The 26,149-nt window shown below is 38.6% G+C and overlaps 1 protein-coding gene across 1 annotated transcript; it reads left to right on the forward strand.

Moving 5' to 3' along the window:
- The first annotated feature begins 239 nt into the window (after positions 1–239).
- Tap42 (immunoglobulin binding protein Tap42) lies at positions 240–8,760 on the forward strand. The gene is made up of 7 exons (XM_034975337.2): positions 240–479; positions 1,691–1,899; positions 3,183–3,297; positions 3,728–3,953; positions 5,409–5,562; positions 7,761–7,845; positions 8,535–8,760. The coding sequence occupies exons 1-7, from the start codon at positions 354–356 to the stop codon at positions 8,643–8,645; spliced, it is 1,026 nt and encodes a 341-aa protein (XP_034831228.1). The 5' UTR covers positions 240–353; the 3' UTR covers positions 8,646–8,760.
- The last annotated feature ends 17,389 nt before the right edge of the window (positions 8,761–26,149 follow it).

A 26,149-nucleotide genomic window follows, 5' to 3' on the forward strand; every position in this document is an offset into this window, starting at 1 on the left:
CGTTGTGTGTATTCTTGAAAAAAGTCAGTTACACGATAAGGTACAAAAAATAGGTTCGCTGCGTCTCTGTTTATCACATTAGTAACTTAATCTGTGCTCTCTTTTTAGTGTGAATGAGAAAGCAAACGTTTCTTTATCTAGCTTTATTACTCTATCTACGGTATGACCGCATTATCTGTCAATGCCAAGGTCAATCAATTCCATGATGTCACTTCTAAGTTCTATGCTTCTATTAGGGTCTGTGATGTCACTGTCAAAAACAAAAACATTGACGAAAAAAAAAACAATTTTGTTGTGAATTTCGAAGGTAATAATTTTCGGGTTTTGTTTCTTAAAAAATCTTCCTAAAAACCATGGCACTAAATGAAGCTAGTCCATCCAAAGACGAAGAATCGTTAAAAACCCTGTTCGATCAAGCCATGCAGATGTTCGATAAGATTGATAACGGCAACGAAGCAACCAACAGTGATGCGGTGCAGGTACGGCTTATATTTTAAATTTGCAATACCTTTTCATGAATATGTCTTCTGCAGATTATAAAGAAAGGGGTTCTATTTGACTGACGATATCATCACCCTTTGTGGGCCCAGTCCATTCGATTTCCTGTGCGTTAACTGTTCCAGTTTATCAATGCGATGACTTTTGCATCCCGGTCAAATCTGTCTATATAACACATCTTTGGCCTATCTATAGGTCTCCGAGCATACTAGGCTGTGATGTCATGATCTTTTTTGGTGACTGATGGTCGTCCAAGTTTTAGTAAACCAAAATTTATTTATTTCATGTAGGACAACTAGTGTATCTTATGCTATGCCTAATGTCTGTGACTCTACCACTGGTTCCGAATGAAGATCCTGAGAAAAGCCAACAAATAACTCAGCAGTTTTTTTTCCTTTTTGCTCTTTGTGTAGTATACTACTAAGAATATTTGGACTACTAATTAATCTACTACTACTAATATACTAATAGACTACTACTAATTAATAAGTAGTCCAAGTATTAAAATTGTTGTCTTGTTAAACACCTATAACCTATGGCTATAACTGATAAAAATAAGTACAACCTTTTACCTTATCCATTCAATTAAATTTCTCTGAATTTTATTTTACGATGCTGTGTAGAAACCGATATGGGGGATGGGTTTAATAAATTTGCTATACCCCTTGCAAGTTGGCCTTCTACCACATTAGATTGCATCATCACTTACCCAACTTATTGACAATCAAAAAGTGTACAATGGTAGGTACTGATTCTGAGCACTACTATATTTAAGAGTATTTGCATCCTCTTCTTACTAATGTAATATGAAAAAGACAGACACAGTTTGACAGGGTTAAATTTAATTTCGAGCCGTCAAACCGCGTAATTTCAGCTGCCAGTCGCGAGCCTATAGTTTAAATTTGTAGCGTGCACTAAAATTTAGAGTCTTTAAATGTAAAATTCATGTTCCGTCGCGTTTTAGCAATATTAGAAAGAAAAATATGCAGTTACTTTAAATTTAGTTTAGAGAAAGACAACAGAATCGGCGCCATTGTTACCTATTTTGAATAGTTAAATTGTTTGACTTTGACTTTGACTTACCACCAGGTGAGATTGCAGTCAAATGCTAACTACAAGTTAGTACTATGTGTACACCCACATACAAAAAAAGGCACTTTATCCCTTATTTTAAGTTTTTTTTATATTTCAGATGTCCATAAAAGCAACAATAGCAAAATTTGAGAAATTGACCAACCTAGTATCCCTATCGGGCATGTTCAGTAAGAATGAGGACCTGGAGGAGTTGCCCACAGAGACCCTGCAGTACCTTCTCCTGCCAGCCTTACTGGGCACCCTTAGCCTGAAGCTGTGCGGACAGCCACGGAAAGATGTTATACATGTTGCCGAGATATATTTTAAGTAAGTAATAATTTAGGTTGGGGTCCCAAGGTGCTGGAATGGCGACCTCGCACCGGAAGACGCAGTGTTAGAAGACCCCTCACTAGGTGCACGGATGACATCAGACGAGTCGCTGGGTGCCGCTGGATCCAGGCGGCGCTCTTGCTCTTCCCTGGTGTGTGGAAGTCCCTACAAGAGACCTATGTCCAGCAGTGGACGTCTATCGGTTGATGATGATGATGATGAAGTAATAATTAAACTACTGATTGGATTAAATTTCACTAGATGATGCCTGTAACTTCATTCACATGGTTTTTAAATAATACTCCTATTCCAGAGGTTGCAGGTAAATCCTCAACCTTGAAATTTTTGGGACTATGTACATTTTAAGCAATTAAATATCCCTTGCTCGAACAGTGATGGTAAACATCGCTAGGAAACCTGCATGCCTGAGATTTCTCCATAATGTTCCTAAAAAGGTGTGTGAAGTCTGCCAATCCACACTTGGCCAGCATGGTAGACTATGCCCTAAATTCTTCTCAAAAAGTCACAAATAATAGGTACAAGATTATTTCTAAACTAACTTATTTCTAACACTTAATAATTTCTATCATATTACCTATTTATTAAGTCTTGTACTGCCTTGATAATCTACAATTCGTCTGTTTGCCACTTTTTGACAAAGGCCTTCTCCAATTCCCTCCATAGATTTGTGTCGCCAGCAGTTCTAGACCATGTGGCGCCTGCTATTTCTCAGATATCATCAACCCATCTTTGTACTGGTCTACCCATAGATGAGAGTAATAAAGGTAGATACAGGAACGTTTGCTTTCTCATTCACACTAAAAAGAGAGCACAGATAAAGTTACTAATGTGATAAACAGAGATGCAGCTAACCTATTTTTTGTCCCTTATCGTGTAACTGGTTTTTTTCAAGAAAACATACAAGGAATGCAACTTTAGTTGCAAAACAAACTTTGAGAATTCGTGGCGTAATTGTATTTTTTGTTAGTTATTTACTTGTTTTCACATAAAAAACGTTTAATACAAATATTGTTGAGCGGTTAATACAAATATTGACTACTAAACAATGGTAATAATTGTCGTGTTATTCATCGTTACGTCATGCTATCGCTATCTCATACGCGGTTACACAGTACTTCAATCTACCTTTATTACTCTATCTAGGGGTCTACCCCTTTTTCTTTTTTTAAAAAAAAGACTGTAGCTAGTAACTGATAATAATAATAATTATTGTAGAAAAGGAGTTTATGTGGTGCTGATTTCCTGATAACATTTTGCAGGGATTTCCTACAGAGGTGCAAGGACTACGGGGTGACAGATGTGGAGGTGCCGCAGCCCAGCAGCAGCGACAGCATCAGCCGCCAGCAGACTGAACAAGCAAAGATTGCCAACATGGTAATTATATTATAACTAGCTGATGCCAGCGACTTTGTCTGTGTGAATTATGTTTTATGTGAATTTTGTTTAATTATGTCTTTATGTATACCCATGCCAAAAATCACATCAATCCGTTGGACTGTTGCGACGTGATTGAAGGACAAACCAACAAACAAAAAACGCACTTTCGCATTTATAATATCGTAAACCCCCTTACTAACTAACTTCCCCGGGATCCAAGCTATCTCTGTACCAAACTTCCTCAAAATCGGTTGAATGGATGGGCCGTGAAAAGCTAGCAGACAGACACAGACTGACAGACACACTTTTGCATTTATAATATTAGTATGGATTAAGCTTTTGGTTCATTGTATATCATGGACTTCCGCAAAGTAACGCTTGCTTCTATACAACATTTCTTGTATGTCGAAGTTTCCATCTTCATCAGGTCTTCTCAAGACAAGCTAAAATCAAAAGGTACAAGGAGATGAAAGAGCTGAAAGAGAAGCTGTCCACACTGTCCGCGGCCATGGCGTCCCCCACGGCTGACGATGACACCAAGAGGCAGTACTTCGTCACCCTGCTGCTCAACTATGTGAACCAGGCCTTAGACGAGCTGAGCAGCATAGAGCAGGAGAAGCCTATTCTGGAGTACATGGCCAAAAATGCTGGAGGTCAGTATCTTTTCTATTTTAGAGGTTTAAATACGGTATTTGACTACTAGTCAAATCAGTAACTTTTTATCAAACGTCAAAACGCGCGCTTAGTATGCGAGATTCTATGGAATACCGGTGTGTGACGTCACAATCATTTGACGTGCTTTTGTTAGTTTAATCGATAATTTAAAATGGTTAAAACCAACAAAGGACGTGGATTTTACGTATTTTGGAAGACCCTCTATTTAATAATCACTGAGAAATAATTTATTTTTGATCTAGTCAACTACCCAATTTGACTATGACGATGTTACCAGTTCAACTTCAGAGCTGTAAATTTTTGTGTTAAAATAAAAAACTGCGCTCTCAGCACTCGCGCTTCTGTTTATTTTATATTCTATCTTACTGTCAAATCTAAATATATAAAAGGAAAAGTTGACTGGCTGCCTGGCTGTCTATCATCGCACAGCTCAAACTACTGGATGGATCGGGCTGAAATTTGGCATGCAGATAGCTATTAAGACGTAGGGCATCTGCTAAGGAAGGATTTTTGAAAATTCAACCCCTAAGGGGGTGGAATAGGGGTTTGAAATTTGTGTAGTCCAAGCGGATGAAGTCGCGAGCATAAGCTAGTTGAAAACTAAAATTCGTCTAACAAGGTATAGTACGCGACAGGTCGAGATGGCAGTCGAGGAGGGAACGGTCCGCACACCAGCACGGTGCACAACCTCCGCGCTATCCCGGTGCAGGCGAACGCGGGTGACGTGCGGGTGTGCGGGGCGTCCCTCGGCCTCATACCCCGATGACCCGACAAGCATTTAAATATTTCTGATTAGACAGAGATAGCGATATAGCATTTTGACGTCACACTGCACCGTACTAATGCCATAGTAGCTTCGTGCGGTTTCATATAAATTTTCGTTTTACGAGAAAGGGATAGAAGACCCTCCCACTCCAAAATTAAAATGCCTGTGACTTTGTAAATCTTTGTTGGATTTTAATATTTGTTTCAGCGCACGTCATTATTTTTATCCTAGTTTATAATAAATTAATAATATTTATCAAATTCAAAAGTAGGAAAATACCCACTTAGCCAACCAAAAGTGTCTTTCTCATGAAAGGATTCGGTTAAGGCAAGACAGTTGTCACAAGTTGACGAATCACTGAGCTCTCGCGTCACGTCATCACACCCCTCCCGCACCGCTCCTTTACCGCAGGAACCTATAACTCATGCATTAGGCCCTACAGGCTACATCTAAATATATATAAGGAAAAGGTGACTGACTGACTGATCTATCAACGCACAGCTCAAACTACTGGACGGTACTGGCTGAAATTTAGCATGCAGATAGCTATTGTGACTAACCAACCCCTAAGGGGTGAATTAGGGGTTTGAAGTTTGTGTAGTCTACGCGGATGAAGTCGCGACCATAAGCTAGTACATATATAACTTTGTTTTTTAATTTTTATCAGAACACAAGCCAGAGAAGCGCGAGCGCGCGCCGCCATTGAAGCCGGTGATCATTACCCGCGACGCGGTACAGAAGGCTGTATATGGCGCGGGCTACCCGTCCCTGCCAACTATGACCGTCGAGGAGTTCTACGACAAGCGAGTTCGGGACGGCGTGTAAGGATATTCTATTTTTTTTAAATTAGGGTTCCGTACCTCAAAAGGAAAAACGGAACCCTTATAGGATCACTTTGTTGTCTGTCTGTCTGTCTGTCTCTCTGTCCGTCATTCTGTCAAGAAACCTACAGGCTACAGGGTACTTCCCGTTGACCTAGAATCATGAAATTTGGCAGGTAGGTAGATCTTATAGCTGATATTTGGGAAAAATCTGAAAACCGTGAATTTAGGGTTAGATCACACAAAAAAAATTAAATTGTGGTCATGAACTAATAATTAGTATTTTAAATTTTCTAAGTAAGATAACTATATCAAGTGGGGTATCATATGAAAGGTCTTCATCTGTGCATTCTAAAACAGATTTTTATTTATTTTTATGTATCATTTTGTAGTTTTTGAATTATCCTGCAAAATGTCGAAAAAATACGACTGTAGTACGGAACCCTCATTGCGCGAGCCTGACTCGCACTTGGCCGGTTTATTTTATTTTATTAGGTACAAGTTAGCCCTTGACTGCAATCTCACCTGATGGTAAGTGACGATGCAGTCTAAGGTGGGAGCGGGCTAACCTGAAAGGAGTATGGCAGTTTTTATTAAACCCATACACCTTTGGTTTCTACACGGCATCGTACCGGAACGCTAAATCGCTTGGCGGCACGCCTTTGCCGGTAGGGTGGTAACTGGCCACGGCCGAGGCCTACCACCAGACTAGAAATTAAAAAAATTATAAAATTCCAAATCCCTGCCAGGAATCGAACCTGGGACCTCCCACTAATAAGACCACAGCGCTTACCACTGCGCCAGGGAGGTCGTCATCATACAAAATAGTATCAATCCTAGCATGGAACTGGCCATAATGTTATATGTGCTCGCAGCATAGCTTATTTTAAATAAATAAATAAATAAAATCTTTTTATTAAAAGCATCTATGGCTCAATTTGTTAGTAGACAGATTTACTTAAAAACTAATGTTAGTAACTAATAATAAAATTGTGGGAAAAAGACAGTTTTTAATTTTAATTTTATTATTTACATTTACAAATGTGGCCTCACCAACACTTGAACAAAGTGTTCAAGCATTGGTGAGTCCATTTTGCTCGCAAACATGCTCAGGATGCAGTTGGTACTTGAGCGCAGCCTTGTCAGCAGTGATGATGACTTCTTCCGCATTACTGCAAAGAAGTCATCAGTCTGTTCATCTGCGAACATTCCAGACGCTGAACAGAACCGCGGCAAGCCCAACAACATCCTGAACCCATTGTTATACTGCACCCTTAAGGTGTCTATGGCCTTTTTCGAATAGTTGACCCACAGGCTACCCGAGTAGAAGTTTTGGCAGTAAGCCTTGAAGAGCGTTATTTTTGCCTCTTTACTAAATCGGGTGAACCTGCGGGCCAGCATATTACACCTGACTGCCAGGGCCCTTCTCTCTCTCTCGATGTCGACATGATCTTTAAGGTCCTCCGTAACATAGTGACCCAGGTATTTAAATTGTTGCACACGTGTGAGTGTAGCGCCGTTCAGCATAATTTTTGGCTCATATGTCACCTGCTTACGAGGAGCCTTAAAGATCATGTACTGACTTTTGGTCACGTTGTACATCAGACCATGTCTAGTAGCATATTCCTGGCAGGTTAGAAGTAACTCCCTGATTGAACCAGCCGTGGGACCCAACAACACCATGTCATCGGCATAGCTTAGGTTGTTCACGCTAATGCCGTCTATTTTCTGGTGTACGGCGCGGGGAAGTCAGTGCACTGGGTGATTGTGTTTTCAGCTGGAGTTTCACCCCCTAAAGCGCGCTTTCTTTTATTTATTACTAGCGACCCGCCCCGGCTTCGCATGGGTGCAATGTAGATACTAAAGAGCTAGTTCAACATATTTGAAAAATCCTATTACAATGTAAAGGATTATTTAAATGATAAGCAAGCTTGGGAATGAGTTGCTTAACGGCTATGTGATAGTTCTAATAAGTTTAAATAGTTTTGTAAAGTGGTGATAATAAAAAGAGTTTGTTATTGTGGGATCTTCTCAGACCTGGGCGCGTTTGGAACCCTTGGAGCTTTAGTTTTAAGTTTGCGTAATAATTATCACCACTATATCTTACAAATCCAACATCTGAACTATCAAAAAGAGTAATTTATTACCTATTTTGAATAAATCATTTGACTTTGACTTTGACTTTGACTTTGTTCCAGGTTTCCAGCAGCTGGCAGCAACATACCACACGCGACCATACAAACTGCAGACGCAGACCCGGATGAAGCCGAACAAATCAGAAAGGTACATTTATATTTTGAAAACTAGCTTATGCTATTCAACAAATTAACACAAACCAATATTAAACTATACCTATAAACCTTCGTCTTGACTCACTCTATCTATTGGTGAAAACCGCATTAAAATCCGTTGCGTAGTTTAAAAGATCTACGCGTTCATACATACATACATACATACAGACAGCGGGAAGCGACTTTATCTAAATATATAAAAGGAAAAGGTGACTGACTGACTGAATGACTGACTGACTGACTGATCTATCAACGCACAGCTCAAACTACTGGACGGATCGGGCTGAAATTTGTCATGCAGATAGCTATTATAACGTAGACATCCGCTAAGAAAGGATTTTTGAAAATTCCACTCCTAAGGGGGTGAAATAGGGCTTTGAAATTTTGTAGTCCACGCGGATGAAGTCGCGAGCATAAGCTAGTCTTTAATATGATGAGAGCTGGGAAAGGGGCGGCTCTGCCTGGGGCCTAGAGCGGCCAAGACTGCAAATCCGCCTCTGCCTATAAACCTTCGTCTTGACTCACTCTATCTATTGGTGAAAACCGCATTGAAATCCGTTGCGTAGTTTAAAAGATCTACGCCTTCATACATACATACATACATACAGACAGCGGGAAGCGACTTTATTTTATACTATGTATAGGTTTCCACGTACTAATAATTATTTTTATGTTTCCCAGGAGCGTCTCTATGAGGACGAGGACGAGGAGGAGATGGCGCGCCAGCGGCGCATGGACGAGTACAAGGACGACCACCGCCGCGGCTGGGGCAACCGACACAACCGGAGCTAGCTTGTATAACACTATGTGACGCCATCTCTAATATAACATAAATTATACAACACTATTATACAGTTTTATTGTAATATTTTCAATTATTATAAGAAATATTATAAATTATACATGATTCGTTACTTTTTTTTTGAATTCCGTACCAACCTCAAAAGGAAAAAAAGGAACCCTTAGGGGACATCCATAAATTACGTGAGATGTTTTTTTGAATTTTCTGTCCCTCGCTCCCCCCCTGGTGAGATGTCGTGAGATTTTATTCAACCCCCTCCCCCATCCCCCAATTTCACGTGAGATTTTTCAAAATGTGGGTTTCTTGCGTAAACGCGTTGTATTGTTATTGTAAAAAGAAAAAAAAATTGCTTTGTGCTTTTATTTACGACTAGTTATAGTAATCAATATTGCTGAGAGTTATAACTTATAAGTATAATAAAAATTTAACAATAGAATACTTAAATCGAGATATTTATGTCATGGCAATTACTTTCAAATGCGATTTTGCCTTATATAGTTTTGTGCCATTATACCTACTAAAGTACTAGGTAACAGTTGAATAGAATCTGGTTGACTGCAGGACTATGTTTAGAACTAACGTGTGTGATAAATATTTATGTTCTTTTCGATTCTTTTAATTCTTTGTTCGTTTGACGTAATAGAGTAGGACCAGAGAGGAAGCTTCATAGGTTTGAGGTATACTCATAGATCTCTTATATAATAACTAAAAATAATACCTAACAGCAAAAGATTAGAGGACAACCTAGAAAATTATACAGCGATTAGTTCGGTAATTAACGTAGGAATCCAACTAAACTGCTATTAAAGGTAACTGTAAATTTGGCATAAACCTATGATAAACAGCTGGACTGGAATGCTAGATAGCCTAGCGATTCCGTTAAAGTGCCTATGCCTAACTGCTAGTTAGGACGCCTAGTTAAAATGCGCGAGCTCCTTGCATTTGCATGCATGTGGGCCACGGCAGGTGAGTTGTAATTACTAGTAAAAGCACTCAGGCTTGTGTGAAAACAGGAACATCGGGGAGCAAGGTGTAAACAAGTCTATTATCTAGTCTACCTATCTATGGGTATCATTTGAGGTGATTATTATATTATTCTGTAGTGATACTTGTTCTTTTTAGGGTTCCGTACCTTAAAAGGAAGAAACTGGCCAAGTGCGAGTCAGGCTCGCGCAACGAGGGTTCCGTACTACAGTCGTATTTTTTCGACATTTTGCACGATAAATCAAAAACTATGCTCCACGTTAGCCCGCTTCCATCTTAGACTGCATCATCACTTACCACCAGGTGAGATTGCAGTCAAGGGCTGACTTGTATCTGAATCATCATCATCATCATTATCAACCCATCGCCGGCTCACTACAGAGCACGGGTCTCCTTTCAGAGAGAAGGGTTTTGGCCTTAGTCTACCACGCTGGCCATGTGCGGATTGGTAGACTTCACACACCTTTGAGAACATTATGGAGAACTCTCAGGCATGCAGGTTTCCTCACGATGTTTTCCTTCACCGTTAAAGCAAGTGATATTTAATTATTTAAAACGCACATAACTCCGTAAAGTTAGAGGTGCGTGCCCGGGATCGAACCCCCGACCTCCGATTAGAAGGCAGACCTCCTAACCACTAGGCTATCACAGCTTTTTTTGTATCTGAATTTTAAAAAAATAAATTGCTTAAAACGCTCAAAATTCCGAAAAACTATAAAGGTGCTTGCCCGGGAACGACACCCGCCTTGCCGAATGGGAGGCTGACGTGCTAAGGCTATCACCGCTCTTGCTGTGAGCTGTTTAGTCTGAGCTGTTTTTATTGAGAGACTATCGATTGTTATCACATATTAAGCGATCAGTGGCGTCATCCCGCGCTTCCATAGGAGGTAGAAACAGTTGAGCTAATGGCCGGAAGCGTTTCACTTTGATCGTCGTGCTGTTGAGCTAATTGCTTGGTTTCTATGTGATTGATTGCTATCACGATGTCACAGTGTAAACTGTTGAGCATTTATTTAAAGCCGCGGATGAGTACACCTGTAAGTTTTTCTAAGTAGTTTACATGATTAACTTACGAAAAATTTACTAAAGTACTGTAACTTGTAAGTATGTTTATTAATTACGTAAGCTAGTATAATATATTAGTAGCTGTGATAGCCTAGTGGTTAGGACGTCCGCCTTCTAATCGGAGGTCGGGGGTTCGATCCCGGACACGCTCCTCTAACTTTTCTCACTCGCTTTAACGGTGAAGGAAAACATCGTGAGGAAACCTGCATGCCTGAGAGTTCTCTATAATGTACTCAAAGGTGTGTGAAGTCTACCAATCCGCACATGGCCAGACTATGGCCAAACCCTTCTCACTCTGAGAGGAGACCCGTGCTCTGCAGTGAGCCGGTGATGGGTTGATCATGATCAAGCTAGTATTTGTATGTCTAGCGCTAGCCTTATCCCTATTTGCATTGCACTAGATAATGTCCACGATGTCATCCGCGTGGTCGCGTGGATAAAGATTTTTAAAAATCCCGTGGGAAGTTTGATTTTGCTAACTCCGCACCAACCTCAGATCAATAAATTCAATTCTAATTCTAATATTCTAGTGCTTTTTTAGGTATTTTCACAAATTCTCAACGGTTGCATCACTGGCCTAAAAATTTTTTGCAATTTTTTTTTATTTCACAATGTTCAGTTGCCCCATGGACCATGGTATTAAAATATGCTATGCATGGTTAAAAATCTACTGTTTACTAAGCTGATCGCGAGCAATTTACTCTTATCCGTTGAGGAGTTCCCCATTATCTATCTTCGAAGATGGTCATCAGATCTTCACCAAATTTAAATGGGACTACCTTTGAAGTATACCCTTTCAAACAAAAAAAGAATTTTCAAAATCGGTCCAGGCGTCTTCGAGTAATCGGGGAACATACATAAAAAAAAAGATTCCGACGAATTGAGAACCTCCTTTTTTGAAGTCGGTTAAAAATAAGCCAGCATAGTTATAGGATAGGATAGATAAGTTTTTATTCAAATATACTCTTACAAAGTGCAAAACCTCCCTTACTTATTGTAAGGGAGGTTTTGCCAGCTCACAATCCACAAGCGATTCTGTCTTTTCTAATGACAGGAAGTGTTTTCATCCGGGATTTTCACTTTGACGACGCATGGACGTAGATAACGACACGATGACTCGTCAGTGTCATAATTTATAGCTTTCTAAGTAGGGGGAGCAATTATTATCAATATCCTGTTCTAACTTTCCCCTATATAGAGGAATAGCTAGTCTGCTTTTTTCTCGCTTCCGTGAGATTAGGAGTCTCCCAAGGTTTGATTCTGGCTTCTTTATTGTTTTAGCTAACTTGATACATTGCATACTAATAATTATAAAATATGCGAATGTGTACTGTAATGTTGTATTAAATAAAATAATGTTTCTTTAAATTATCAGGGTTTATTTTAATATTTCCACTCGGATTAACTTAGTAATTAATATTAATACAATGAGCTAGTGTGCACGGCTCTGGCCAAGTCTTACAAGTGAAAGTCTATCAATTGACGTTGACACATGTCAGGTGACACCTACGTACGACATTGACAATTGGTCACTTGTCTATGAGTTGTCTCTGCTACATCATCCCCTTTTATTTTTTTAAAAAAAATATCTACATAATCATCCAGTTACAATTTTGAAAAATTACTTACATATATCATCCCCTTTTAATTTTACATAACTATATCATCCCCTTTTAATTTTACAATTTACATAATTATTACTTAATTAATTTTATAATATTATTGTGCCACACTTCTTAAATTTACTACAATTATTGACTCTAAAGGTTCGTACGCACCTGAGCGGCGCGGCGCGGCGCTTCAGTCCGACTGCAGAACGAGTCACCTCAGGCCGCTCGACGGTGCCTACCGCACTACAACTTCAGTACGCGGCACCTCGCGTCACTTGCGCGTCACTTTTATACCCGTTCGCGTACGAGCAACAACGTCGCAAGATGAGCGACAGTGAAGAGGATTTGATTATTATTTCTTTGTTGTGCAGAAGAAGAACGAATTATCGAAGAGAAAAAACCGGCCAAGTGCGAGTCAGGCTCGCGCATTGAGGGTTCCGTACTACAGTCGTATTTTTTCGACATTTTGCACGATAATTCAAAAAATATGATGCATAAAAATAAATAAAAATCTGTTTTAGAATGTACAGGTGAAGACCTTTCATATGATACCCCACTTGGTATAGTCACTCACTTCGAAAGTTGAAAATACTAATTATTAGTTCATGACCACAATTTAATTTTTTTTGTGTGATCTAACCCTAAATTCACGGTTTTCAGATTTTTCCCCAAATGTCAGCAATAAGATCTACCTACCTGCCAAATTTCATGATTCTAGGTCAACGGGAAGTACCCTGTAGGTTTCTTGACAGACGGACAGACAGACAGACAGACAGACAGACAACAAAGTGATCCTATAAGAGTTCCGTTTTTCCTTTTGAGGTACGGAACCCTAAAATAGGGGTTCGAGATTTGTGTAGTCCACGCGGACGACGTCGCGGGCATAAGCTAGTATAATATAAACACAAGTACAACAATAGGTAGGCATATTTCCGAAACTATTAATTCTACCTAGATGAAGTAGGTAGGTATAATATGTACATAATATATTATAGTTATTTAATCAGGATTATTTTTACCATTGATGTTTTCTCATAACGCTCGGAGAGACATTTATACATTTAGACACTGGGAAGGGGGGAAGCCGACATCCTAGGGGTTGGGACCTTTGAGGATATACTTCTAAGCGCATGAGGAACACGTCATGTGCCAAAAATTAAACCTACGTTATTTATTTTGAGGTCTATCTTGCCGATTCTTGCCTGTACTTTAAATACCTAACAAGATGCGCGTGTATCTTATTCGAGCGACGTACGCATACTGAAGCGCCGCGCCGCGCCGCTGGGTATGTCGCACTAGCGTCACTGCACTGCGCGTCGCTTCGCTGCGCTTCAAAATATTCTCTCCAGATGTGACGCGCGGCAACGCGCGGTGAAGCGTGGTGAAGCGCTGTGCAGCGCCGCTCTAGTGCGATATGCGCCATACAAAATGATAGAAATGATATTTTGAAGCTCTGTGCCGCGACGTGCAGCTCGCTGAAGCGCCGCGCCGCGCCGCTCAGGTGCGTACAAACCTTTAAACTACCCATTCAACCAGCGATGGACAGCCTGTCTGATTGAAACACAAAGTCTACGCCGCCGGTCGAATATGAAACGAGGTTCTACTATATTGTACATTATTTTTGTCTATTATTACATATGCTCTATATCCATTATATCTAACAATTTCGCCTTCTGACCAAATATTCTTACTTGGCTCTTTTTTGAACCAAACTTTTTGCCCTACAGTAAACTTACTTTTAAATCGACTTGTCTTATTATAATTTTTTATATTTCTAGTTTGTACATCTTTAAACTGTTGAGTTACATTCTGATTTAACTTAGGTGTTAGGTATTGTGAGCTAACAATCAACTTAGTTTTTAAATTTCTATTCATTAGTAGCTGACTGGGGGAAAAATTTGTACCAGAAACGGGAGAAGCCCGATATTGTAATAATGCTAGCCTTACATCAGTTCTATCTTCGTGGCATTTTGTTAGCATTTTCTTCGCAATTTGTACCCCTCTTTCAGCCATACCATTCGCTTGGGCATATCTTGGACTAGTATAAGTAAATTTAAATCCCCAATTATGTGCAAACTCTTTACATTCCCTCGAATCAAATGGAACATGGTCAGATATTATTTCTGCAGGTATTCCATGAGTACTAAAAATATCTTTTAATGTATTAATTACACTTGTAGCAGTTTTACTGGATATGTATTTTATCTCTAACCATTTAGAATAATAGTCATATACTACTAAATAACTTTTCCTTCTAAAGTCCATGATATCTATACCTAATTTTAAAAATGGAAGGTTGGGAACTTGATGTGATAATAACGGCTCTTTAACATTACTATTATGATGCGTTTGACAAGGAAAGCATTTCTTAACATACTCTTCAATGTGAGAGTCCATATAAGGCCAGTAATACAACCTTCTAGCTGTCTGCTTCATTTTTGACATACCTACATGCCCTTCATGTAAAGTTTTAATGACATTCAATCTTAAACTCTTCGGTACTATTAACCTATCATTATAGAAGACTAAATTATCGTCCACACTAAGTTCAGCTCTTAATTTATGATAACTTCTTATTACATCTGGAATATGAGAAATTTTGTCCGGCCAACCATTCTGTATAAATTCAATTATTTTTAATAACTCTTCATCTTTAGAACTTTCTGAGATTAATACTAATTTTTGTTCTTCTGTGCATTCTAATTTCTGTGCTAACCCTATACAGTGTATGACTTCATACATATAAGAATCATCTGTATCATTACACTCCTGATACGACCTTGATAACAAATCTGCTATGTACATTTGTTTACCTTGTAAATATTTAAATTCAAAATTATATTTTAATAACTTTAACTTTAATCTCTGTAGTCTAGGAGACGGTACCTCATGTAAATGCTTTTTTAATAAACTTTCTAATGGTTTATGATCATTAACTACGGTAATCTTATGACCATAGATATAATAATGAAATTTCTTAGTTGCCCATACTATACTTAACAATTCTTTTTCAATTTGGGAAAAATTACATTCTGCAGGTGTTAAACTTCTTGAAGCAAAGCAAACTGGTTTACCATTTTGAAGTAAACAGCATCCGAGACCACTCTTTGATGCGTCACACTGAATCGTTATAGGCAATTTACTGTTAAAATTCTGTAAAATGGGCGCTTGGCTTAATTTAATTTTAATATTATTATAAACATTTTCATGAACTTCCGTCCATAACCACTCAACATCTTTCTTTAATAATAACTGAAGCGTTGATGCAATATCAGCCAAGTTAGGTATAAATTTTCTTAAATAATTGACCATGCCAAGGAAAATCTGTAACTCTTTTTTATTATTGGGACTTTTCATATTAATAATTGCACTTACCCGCTCTGGGTCTATTTGCATACCTTTCTCAGAAAAAATATGGCCAAAATACTTCACTTCTTTTAATTTATATTGAAATTTATTCTTATTAAAGCGAACATTATGTTCTCTAGCCCGTTCAAAAACCTTTTTTAATATTGCATCATGCTCTTGTTCAGTTTCACCACATATTAACAAATCGTCACAGTACACTATCACGCCTGGAATATCTCCAAAGGCTGTTTCACTATATTTTTGGAAAATTTCCGGTGCTACTGATAAACCAAATGGCATTCTTAGGAACTTATAACAACCAAATGGACTATTAAATGTACATAAATCATTCGAATCTTCTGAAAGTTTAATATTATAAAAACCATCGGATAAATCTAGCACTGAAAAATACTTTTTATTACAAAGTTTAGTTATAATTTCATCAATGGTGGGAATCAAATGATGTTCTCTTATTAATACTTTATTAAGATCTTTAGGATCTAAACAAATTCTAAGTGAACCATCTTTCTTTTCTATAATAACCAAGTTGCTTACAAAACTTTTAGGGTGATCGACCTTCGCGATGACTTTGTGCTTCACCAGAGCTTCCAACTTGTCCGCAAGGCGATCCTTCAGTGCGTTAGGCACTCGCCGTGGGGGTCGCACCACAGGCTCCACGCCAGGTTGAATGCGTAGCTGCAGTGAGCTCTTAAACTCCCCGACTCCCTGAAACAGTTCGTTATTCATATTAACAATTGAGTCTTTACTCATTTTCATATTAGTATTAGTGCAACTTGTAAGTGTATTAATATTATTATTAGTATTTAAGAGCCTAAGCTTTACCAAAGAGCCTAGTCCTAGGATCGGTCTAACCGGTTCATTAATAATTAAAAACTCAGTGTTGAACCACTCATTGTTATTAATATTATTATTAGAATATACTTTTAATGTGAACTTTCCTATAGGAAATAATTTTCCTCCACCAAAGACTTCTATTAAGGTTTTTGTCTCAGACATTTTTATTTTTGTCTCATCATCGACAATTTTTTTAAGGTCCCGCAAACTCAAAACATTTATTTGGGCCCCCGTGTCACACTTAAAACAGACCCTCTTATTTTCAACTTGCAACAACGTATTCCATTCATTTTTAGTAAAATCTATTGAGTATACTAGTCATAAATCATGAATGTTATTAATATTATCAAGCTTTTGATTCTTAGACATACATCCTATACTAAAATGATTTAATTTTCCACATTTTAAACAAGTTTTTCCAAAGGCTGGACACTGCCTAGGACCATGTACCTTATTACACTTTTTACACTGATAATTGTTTTTATTCAAGTTATTTTTATAATTATTTTGACAATTTTTCTTAGTATTACTATTATTATGGGGCCTACTATACTTAGCTTTGCTATTGTTGCTCGCCGGGGTAGTCAGCTGCCGGGTTGTGCTTGCTGCTGCCACCGCTTTCACCTCCGAGCTGTGTAGCACCATAAGTTGCTGACTGGACAGCTCCGCTGATCGACATATGTCCAGTGCCTTGTCCAGTGTGAGGTCCTTAATTTCTAATAATTTTTGTTGCACTCGTGTCTGTTTCACGCCGATGACGAGTCTGTCCCGTAACATCCTGTCCTTTTGTTGACCAAAGTTACTGCTGTCTGCCAGTTTTCTTAAGTCTGAGTAAAATGTGTCAAAATTTTCTCCGTCTTGTTGTACTCTTCTATTAAAATTGTAACTTGCCATTACTTCATTACTTTTCGGCTTGAAATATTCGTCGAATAACTTGATAACTTCCTCTAATTTCGGTTTATCTTCTTTTTTTAATACGTTGAGGTATAGTTCCAGGGCTGAAGATCCAATGCAATTTAATAATAATGCTGCTTTTCTTGGTTCAGACAACTTCTCAAAACCCGCCGCCAGCATAAATATCTTAAACGAATCCTTGAATTTTTGCCACTGCTGCCAGCACGTATCCAAATCTTCCAGATCTATTCCTCGCGGCATCTTAAATTCGACACCACACATGTCGCCTTGCATCGTGGTCGTTGCCCCGTCGGCCATTGTCTTGATGTTCAGTCCAAACTTACAATCCGTTTTAATCTGATGTTTTGTTCGAAAACGGCTGCGCCATGTAATGTTGTATTAAATAAAATAATGTTTCTTTAAATTATCAGGGTTTATTTTAATATTTCCACTCGGATTAACTTAGTAATTAATATTAATACAATGAGCTAGTGTGCACGGCTCTGGCCAAGTCTTACAAGTGAAAGTCTATCAATTGACGTTGACACATGTCAGGTGACACCTACGTACGACATTGACAATTGGTCACTTGTCTATGAGTTGTCTCTGCTACATGTACTATCTGTCTGTCTGGTAGCTTTTCCGGTCCATTCGTTTAACTATGTAGTTAACCAATTTTGATTGTGGAGAACTCAAGTGCATACAGGTTTCTTCACGATGCAATGCACGATATTTTCCTTCACCGTTCAACTATACTTATAAAGAGGTAAAGTTTGTAAGTTTGTTTGTAGGGGGTAATCTCTGGAACTACTGAACCGATTTTGAAAACTCTTTCACCAGTTGAAAGCTACATTATTCCTGAGTGGCATAGGGTAAGTATATTTTATCTAAAAATTAGAGATCCCTACGAAAATTGTAATAAGCTACCCGTGCGAAGCCGGGGCGAGTCGCTAGTATTACATAAAACCTATGACTTCATAAGTCATTACATAAAACGCACAATACTTACGCCCAAAAGTTAGAGATGCGTGCCCGAGATCGAACCATGCGATGTTACTATTCTCTATTTATCTAATACTATTATTAGAGTCATTTCACTTTACTTTAGGTAGGTATCTGCGATGTTACCAGCCTACATTTATCTCGTCAATTTGTATAAACTGTCTCCCAGTGACATGACGTCTCCCGGTTTCTCCATGTGATTGTGTTATCAGAATCACGCGGCCTTGCTATCTCATCTCGATCCAGTCACATTCGTTTTGTTTTGATTACCGCGTTTGTTGTGTTGGCAGTTGGAACTATATGTAGGTATATTTCCGTTAGTGAACACAAGTGAAGCAAAATTTAAATTATGCTGCAATGCGACGTTAATTGTTTAAAGGTAAGATACCTACCTATTAAGTGCAATAAAAGTTATAAGCTAAGTACTAATTACTTAATAGCTAAAAATTATAAGACTTTCCCGAATCTTAGTCAAGAGTGAATAGGCATCTTCTAGGCAAGCGCGCTCCATCTTAGGCTGCATCATCACTTGCCACCAGATCTAATTGCAGCCAAGCGCTGGACTATAATATTAAAAAAAACCGGCCAAGTGCGAGTCAGGCTCGCGCAATGAGGGTTCCGTACTACAGTCGTATTTTTTCGACATTTTGCACGATAATTCAAAAACTATTATGCATAAAAATAAATAAAAATCTGTTTTAGAATGTACGGGTGAAGACCTTTCATATGATACCCCACTTGATATAGTCACTCACTTCGAAAGTTGAAAATACTAATTATTAGTTCATGACCACAATTTTTTTTTTTTGTGTGATCTAACCCTAAATTCACGGTTTTCAGATTTTTTCCTATAAGATCTACCTACCTGCCAAATTTCATGATTCTAGGTCAACGGGAAGTACCCTGTAGGTTTCCTGTTATGATCCTATAAGGGTTCCGTTTTTCCTTTTGAGGTACGGAACCCTAAAAAAAGAATCGCTCTCAGATTAAACAAACTAAAGAAAAATACTTAACATTAAAATAAAATTATGGTAAGGAAATTCATATTTTTCCATTGTTTTTATTGAGATTAGCGCTAAGATAAAAATATACCTACTTCAAAGTAGATTTCACTTCTGATACGGAAGAAAAACTGAATAACTATAGGTACTTATACCTATCTATCAGAATAAAACGGATCTGACGAATCTCTTCTCTTATCATACACGAAAATGAATGATGAATCTTTTTCAGTGTTTTGCTCAACACGAGATTTAAGAATAGAAAGTGTTTAACACTCTCGTGTTGGGATGGAGACGTGACTAGAGGTTGTAACTTGTAATAGGACGAGTTGTGAATTTTCTAATGTTTACGAGTTTGTAGCCGTCTCGCTAATGTTCACGCTACAATGTTTGTTTGCTTGCTGTTATGTAAGTTCAGATAAGGTGGATCTTTTTCAGATACAGGTGGGGTTGCCATCAGTGATAGCCTATAGTGATAGAATGATTAAGACCGGGAGGTCAGGGTTTGACCCGGGAACACATACAACACAACACAACACAACTTTTCGGAATTATATTTAATCAATACCGACTAGCTTCGGACTTCATCCGCATGGATTTCGGTTTTTAAAATCCCGTGGGAACTCTTAAATTTTCCGAGATAAAAAGTAGCCTATGTCACTCTCCAGGGTCTTTAACTATACCACACTATACCCGTGCAAAAATTCACGTCAATCCGTTGCTCCGTTGCGAAGTATTTGAAGGACAAACCAACAAACAAACACACTTTCGCATTTATAATATGTGTAGTAATTACTGTAGTACCTACACTATGAAAAAGTGTAAAATATGGCGTTTTGGACACAAGAGATTTCCTTTGGTAGGATTGATCCTAAGGACCCAAGGAAGGATTAAAGAAATGGAGCCATCAAGATTTTGGATATAAGTTTGGGGGTTGGGTTGGGGAGGGGGTGAAGAAAAACATCGTGAGGAAACCTGCATGCCTGAGAGTTCTCCATAATGTTCTCAAAGGTGTGGTGCCTGCCAATCTGCACTTGGCCAGCGTGATGGATGTCGTAAATACCAAGCCACAAAACGATTTATGATCTCAATAGGTAATAAAATAGTTTATGTGCTTTATGTGCTTTGAATGCCATATCTATGCCACACATGGTGGTATAATATAGGTAGATACAACATAGCACTATCATATAATAACAAGAACGTGTCCGGACGACCTTGTACATCTGTTTGTGTATTGCAAACATAAGACAAAGATGCTGATCAGTATACACTACCTATAGGTATTCCTACAGTGTTTACTCTTGTATAAGTATTTAAATATTTTAATATTAATAGGTAGATACTTACCTAGTGCTTAGAAAAGTAGATTGAGCTACACCCTCAAAACTAGGGCATACTACTTATAGATTAGCGATTTTTAAGGGCGCATAAACTAAATTTCAATTTAGCAACGTGGCATCCAGTGCTGCTTTTTAGACTGCGGCAAAGTCAAAAGGAAGGGTTTATGATTTTAGCAGTCTATGTATGTATTTATGTTTTATTTATGTGTGTTCCACCGTAGCGCCTAAACTACTGAGCCGATTTTGTTGCAATAGGTGTCAATCGACTCGTTATTATGGCCCGGGTGACATAGGTTACATTTTAAACGAACAAAATCTATATTGCGAATGTTGCATCCAAAAAAGTGGGGGTCTCAAAAAGTTTTTTTTTTGCTATCTTATCGAGTGGGGTGTCAAATGAAAGAGGAGAAAATTTTGAGTTCATAAATATAAATATACTTACTACAACATTAAAATAAATCAGGCGATCGCCTGATCTGAGTTTCTGTAGAAAAACAATTTTTATACATATAAGTACCTACCTACTAAACTTATTTCAGCGTTTATTAAGACGATCGCAGTCGTGTTTTAGTTTACAACTTTTTTTACTAATAATTCTAAATCTAATCTCAACTGCAACAACCGTCTGCCAAGTGCTTATTACATAAATCCGAGACGATCAACGTCAGTCTCGGATTTGATGTCATCCAACCTCTAAACACTCGCCGGCGAATAAACCCCGCCTTGTTATATACAGCATGAATGTAGTTTTTATCTTATTTTAGCCCACTGCGAAGCCCAAAAGGAGGGAGGTATATGACCTGTATGTATGTCCGTTCATATGTCCGCTCTTAACTACTTAACAGCTCGACCAATTTTGATAAATAATACGTCATTAGATTCGTCTTGAAGGCGCAACTGTCACTGGAAAGACATCTCACCTACATAAAATTCTTAAAAAATCGAAAGGCACATTTTATGTGCTTTAATGTGCGGGCTGAAAAAGATGCAGTGTAAACAGCAGTCAGTTTTTTTTGAAAACCTTGTTCTGCTATGCACTCTGACATTATGAATATGTGATTGAGAAAGTGTAAAAAATTAAAATGAGACCTACCTAATGTTGTTATCCATTGAAGCATGCGTTACTTTGCGGAAGTTCTATGAACCATAAGTTTAATTTACTATATTTTTTTTTTAACAGAAAAATCTGTATGGTGCAATAGGTACCTATGCAGCATGCAGCCCTCCTACTGCTAAACATGCAGGAAAAGTAAGCCACCAAGCAAGCAATACGATACGCACCACCACCATGCAACACCACACATATACCTACCTACACTGTCGAACACTACACCCGCTGCATTTCCGCCGCGCTGGACAGCCAGGCTGATCCGTTGCGCAAAAAATAAGCCAGCCGTTCTGTCACCAGATGAGGCTATTAATCGCGGTGAAATGTCTCGTAATTTTTTTTAGCACTAAGACTCCAGGGCCTCCACGGCAAACGGAACAAAAATGTCACTCTCGACAGAGATTATATATTAATAATATAATCTCTGCTCTCGATAAGAGAGGCATACAGGACAGTTTTGAAACAGTCTGTATATAGATGAGTTCAGACAATCCGCCCAGCATTGCTAGAGATGCAGTCACGGCCTGATGTCACCGTCTGTCCGGCCATAACTAACTTCTGACAACACGTATATTGTACTGCAAGTCACAACATAAGTGTCTAGTGCAATGTGGGTGTATAGTCCGCGACAGGGTGAGATGCCAATCGGGGTATGAGGCGGGGCGACGCCCTGCACACCCGCATGTCACCCGCGCTCGCCTGCACTGGGTTAGCGCGGGGGCTGTGCGGGGCGTTCCCTCCCCAATTACCATTTCGACCCAATATATATTGCCCCCTAAGTACCTAAAGAAAATTCTGGAACGTTATCAAGGCGTCTTCTTTCGTTTAATTTGACTTCCTTTTGATTGTCTTGACTTCCTCAAATAGATAGATAAGGAGACATGATACGAGTCACGATCGCGTATTTACGCAATACAATCAGCTACTACCTTCTTACTTACAAAAGCTTACAAGTTATTATGTACGGCGGAACCATAAGTTATTCCGATCATACTTCGCTCAACACTGCGTCGAATTCATCTCAATACTAATGGAATATCAATGACATTATCTGTGATATTATTATCTACCTTAGATCTTGTGATAGACAGGACAAAATGACTAACGTTGGATGTTAAAAAAAGCCTATTTGGCTACTCTTTGGTCTAGTTTCAGTCATAAACTAGAAAGCTCGCAGTACCTAAGTATTATTACTTACTAGCTGATGCCCGCGACTTCATCCGCGTGGATTTACATTTTTCAAAATCCAGCGGGAACTCTTTGATTTTCCGGGATAAAAAATAGCCAATGTGTTAATCTAGGGTACCTATAATCTATCTCCATTCCAAATTTCATCCCAATCCGTTCAGCCGTTTTTACGTGATTGAGTAACAAACAAACTTCCAAACATCGAAACATCCACTCTTTCACATTTATAATATTATTAGGAATTAGGATTTTAGGATTATTAAACCAATCGTTCTCGTTTCTCGTCTTTCTCGTTTTAACTAAACTTAAGTACTTACCTAACGATTAGGCGTCTCTGAGTGCGGCGAGACTTAAAACAGCACGTATGAAAGCGGTATAAATCCTAATCGTGCGTTTATTGGCCGTTGTCGTTATATGAACTTCAGCCGCTCTACCGTTCAAATCTCTTCACCTCAGTGCTCAATACAAATGGAATTTCCTCATAAACAAGCGATTGTGAGTCGAGGCGGACCCGGCGCTAAATTATTATGCAAATATCGTGAATAAACAGCGCTCAACGGAATAAAGATGTATTCAAATCGTGCGCAGTTCACCTTATTTGTTGTAGCCTGCATGCCTTTTTAGCCCTCCATGGCCCTTTAGGGCTGTCCAAATGCCAGGCGCCACACGTCAGGGACTATTTCCTTTAGCATGAGCCCAATATGTGCAAGTGAAGCAATATTCCGTTCCTACTTATCCGTCAACGCGCATTGGGCCAGCGTGGCAGACTATAGCCTAAACCCTTCTTGAGAGGACACCCGTACTCAGTAGTGGACCGGTAATGGGTTGATCATGATGATGATCTGCTTCATCAAAGGTAAAAGAGGTGATTGCGATCGTCTCACACTGTAGCTTCAAACAACGGCGCGGCCGGCGGTAGGAAGGACCCTTGGATGAAGCCACAGGGGACCCTAAAAAGAACTTGTATCTGAGAACCCTAATATCTGTTAAAATATTCAGAAACTTCCATTTACGCATACAGTTTGAGAAGAATCGCTGGTTACTAGTCGCAGGGTAGAATTGAATATAAATGAACTCGTGACAGACAGACGTGCCGTGCACACTTATGCAAATTAAGTATTAGTTATGTCCTATAGAAGTCAAATAAGGGAATTAAGTATTAGTACCTATATACTTGACAGAAAATTTGCTTCAGAAAATCGGTGAAATGAAATGAAATGAAAATCTTTTTTATTCGTATAAACTTTTACAAGTGCTTACGAATAGTCGGATGCATCTACCACTGGTTCGGAATGCCTTTCCTGCCGAGAAGAACCAGCAAGAAACTCGGCGGTTGCTCTTTTCAAATATTTGATATAGGTACAAGATTATGCCATGTATAAAATAGTATTTGCAGTCTTGTGCGTTGCTGGAACGAGCTGCAGGTCAAATCCACGCTCTTTTATCATTTAGATAATCTTCAATTGTGTAATATGCTTTTTTCAGGAGCATATTTTTAATAGATTTTTTAAACTTGTGCAAAGGTAAGTCCAAAATAGTTTGCGGGATTTTATTATAAAAGGTGATAGCCTAATGGTTAAGATGTCGGTCTCTAACTTTTCGGAGTTATGTGGGTTTAACGGTGAAGAAAAACATTGTGACGAAACCAGTATGGTTTTTACTCAACACGCTTTGCCAGATTGGCGGCTGGAACAGCAAACTCTGTCGGGTCAGGCTAGGGCTCTGTTACAGCTGTACAAGAAAGCCCTATATAAGTAAGTAATTAATAAATGTGGAGGAATAATATAATAGAGTGACATATTATATTCCAAAAGGAAAAACTCTCGAAATTAAAGATTATAAAATAAAACTTGCATGCTTGAGCGTCCTTTATAATGTTCTCAAAAGTGCGTGAAGTGAGGACTGAAGTCTGCCAATCTGCACTTGGCCTGCGTGGTTAGACTATGGCATTGGCCAATTTTCATTCTGAGAGGAATTTAGATTTCAAATTCCTGCCCTAAAAGACAGGGAAGTAAATGCATACCTGCAAGAAAATTTCAGATATTTCAATGATCCTATAAGTACGGACAACACAAAGACCAAAGACGTCAAAGTAACGTAAGCACTACAGTATGTCCGAGTGTCTCGCTCTGTGAACTGATAATTAATAACACAAATGTATTCGCATACCAACCGCATTTTTGTCAATTGAATAAATACCTACTGACGATCTTGCAATGGTATTCCTATTGATTTTAATCGTAGTTTATTTATTATGGTTATGGCAGCGGAGACATACTTGATGGATATCCTGTCAAGCTTTATCTAGATGGAGTAACATTCCAGTCATACGCAAACAATTAATTTTACAAGGAAAATCATATGCATAAAAGTAGAATGTGATCAAGATAGAGTACAAGATTTTATACTTATACTAGACTAGCTGATGCCCGCGACTTCGTCCGCGTGGATTTAGTTTTTAGTTTTTAAAAATCCCGTGCGAACTCTTTGATTTTTCCGGGGTAAAAAGTTGCCTTTGTCAATTTCCGTGACGCAGGCTACCTCTGCACCAAATTTTATATAAAATGGCGTGGGAACTCTTTGATTTTCCGGGATAAAAGCCTATGTCCTTCCCCGGGATGTACCTACGCTAACTCTGTACTAAACTTCATCAAAATCGGTTAAACTGTTGGCTGTGAAAAGATAGACAGTGGCAGACAGAGAGACAGACAGACACACTTTCGAAATTCGAATTTATAATATTAGTATGGTGATGCCCGCGAGTTAGTCCGCGTAGATATATTGTGTTAAAAAAATCTCGCACTAATCATGGATTTTTACGCGACAAAAAGTAGCCTATGTGTCAATCCAAGGTATAATCTATCTCCATTCCAAATTTCAGCCAAATCCGTTCAGTAGTTTTTGCGTGAAAGAGTAACAAACATATACATTCACATACAAACTTTCGCCTTTATAATATTAACTGTGTGACAATAATTATTGTCACTAAGTAATTCTGTTGTGCACAACACAAGTAAATTAAAATTACTAAACTAAAGTAACAAGTCTAAAGCTTCCTATCCTTTTTCACATGAGTATTATGAAGGGGTAGAAGAA

The sequence above is a fragment of the Maniola hyperantus genome, chromosome 2, assembly GCF_902806685.2.
Source record: "Maniola hyperantus chromosome 2, iAphHyp1.2, whole genome shotgun sequence".
Classification (NCBI taxonomy): Eukaryota; Metazoa; Arthropoda; class Insecta; order Lepidoptera; family Nymphalidae; genus Maniola; species Maniola hyperantus.